General features: G+C 39.3%; 1 protein-coding gene across 1 annotated transcript in view; it reads left to right on the top strand.

Moving 5' to 3' along the window:
- Positions 1–341: 341 nt before the first annotated feature.
- HAUS1 (HAUS augmin-like complex, subunit 1) overlaps positions 342–1446 on the top strand; it is a 7709-nt gene continuing 6604 nt past the window's right edge. The window contains exon 1 of the mRNA XM_009072340.1: positions 342–552. Within this exon, the coding sequence (XP_009070588.1) occupies positions 342–552 (211 nt within the window). The remainder of the gene's footprint in view (positions 553–1446) is intronic.

The following is a 1446-nucleotide window of genomic DNA, read 5'->3' as shown; positions in this document are numbered from 1 at the left end:
GGTTGGGGCAGTTTTATCCCATGCTGCTTCAGTACAATTTTTAGCAGCTTCCCAAATACCCATTTAATATCACTTGCATCACTCGTGTGTCAGTAGTCAATAGGTCATGTGAATAAAAAGATAAAATTTTATCACTTAGACATAAGGAACTGTCCAGAGTAACAGGAGATTAAAAGGGAACTTGTTATCTAAACCACTGAGAGTGTTTAAAGAAGAGACAAAGAAATTTGTTTTCTCTTTTCACACCCATGCCTGAACTGATGTAGTTATTCTTCAGGAACACAGAGCTTGCAGCAGTTTACAATTTTTTCACATCTATCAACTGTTTTCTGTCATTCCATATGATTGATTCCTCTTTTGTTTCCCTTCTCTGGCAGGTTGCTTTATGGCTAAAGAAAATATATGGGCATCAGGCTATTCCAGAGTACGAGGTGAATGAAAGGACAGTGGATATCTTGCATGACATTATGGAATACAATGAAGCCAACGACAGGGATGCTTCTTTTCTGATAGAGAACATGAAGGAGGAGGTAACAGAGTATGAAGAAGAAGGTGAGTTTGAAGTTCAGTTTCTCACTTCTACCCAAGTTAAGTTTTTCTTAGTGATCCTGAAGGTTGTATTTGTTAAAATCTTATGAATATATATACACATATATGCAATCGAAACAAACTCAGCTTTTGTTCAGAGACAGTTTTTACTACAATACATCCCATGCCTTCCTTTCAGCAAAATTTTTCAGTAACGTGAGGTTGGTGAAGGACAATTTTTTAAGACATCTTGAGCAAGCCATAAATAAGGGCAAGCAGATTAATTGCTAAAACCTCCTTGTCTGCTGGGCTGGATAGTACAGCTTGGAAGTATGGGCTTGATAGGCAGAGAAGCAACCCTGCAGCTGATTTAAATGTCCGAGCTTATGCTAAGTCACTGTTAAGAAAAGCACTGCAGGAATCTGAAACACCAGCAAGGTGATAAAGTTATGCTCAAGCTACCTACTGTGAGTATTTGACAATGTGTTAGTTTTTTGGAGCAAGAGAGCTGTTCAGGGACCATAATACATTTTTAACACATGCACTAAAGGTTTGCCCCTTCTCTGGCTTTTTTTCAGGAATGTATTTGGCTTTGCTGTGAAAAGCCTGACATTGTACATATGATGTTGTTTTTGTAAAATAAAAAACTGTTTGCTTTTTGTTCCTTAAAGTCTTCTAGTGCTTTGCCATCTAACAAATGATGGGGACAGACTTTCTGGGCCTGCCTTGTCAAGAATGTATGTGCTTAGGCTGAGCTTTGCAGGGAGAAGGCTTGCCATGTTCATTATTGTAGCATGAGGGTGAACTCCTGTCTGTATGAGTTCAGACAGACTGGTCAGGGAAGGAGTGGAGCAGTACTTTCTCCCTCAGCATACTGAATTTTTTTGACAGACAGGGATGTGGCAGCAGTTTGGTGTG

The sequence above is a fragment of the Acanthisitta chloris genome, unplaced genomic scaffold, assembly GCF_000695815.1.
Source record: "Acanthisitta chloris isolate BGI_N310 unplaced genomic scaffold, ASM69581v1 scaffold27583, whole genome shotgun sequence".
NCBI classification, from domain to species: Eukaryota; Metazoa; Chordata; class Aves; order Passeriformes; family Acanthisittidae; genus Acanthisitta; species Acanthisitta chloris.
This window is presented reverse-complemented; position numbering and strand designations above follow the sequence as displayed.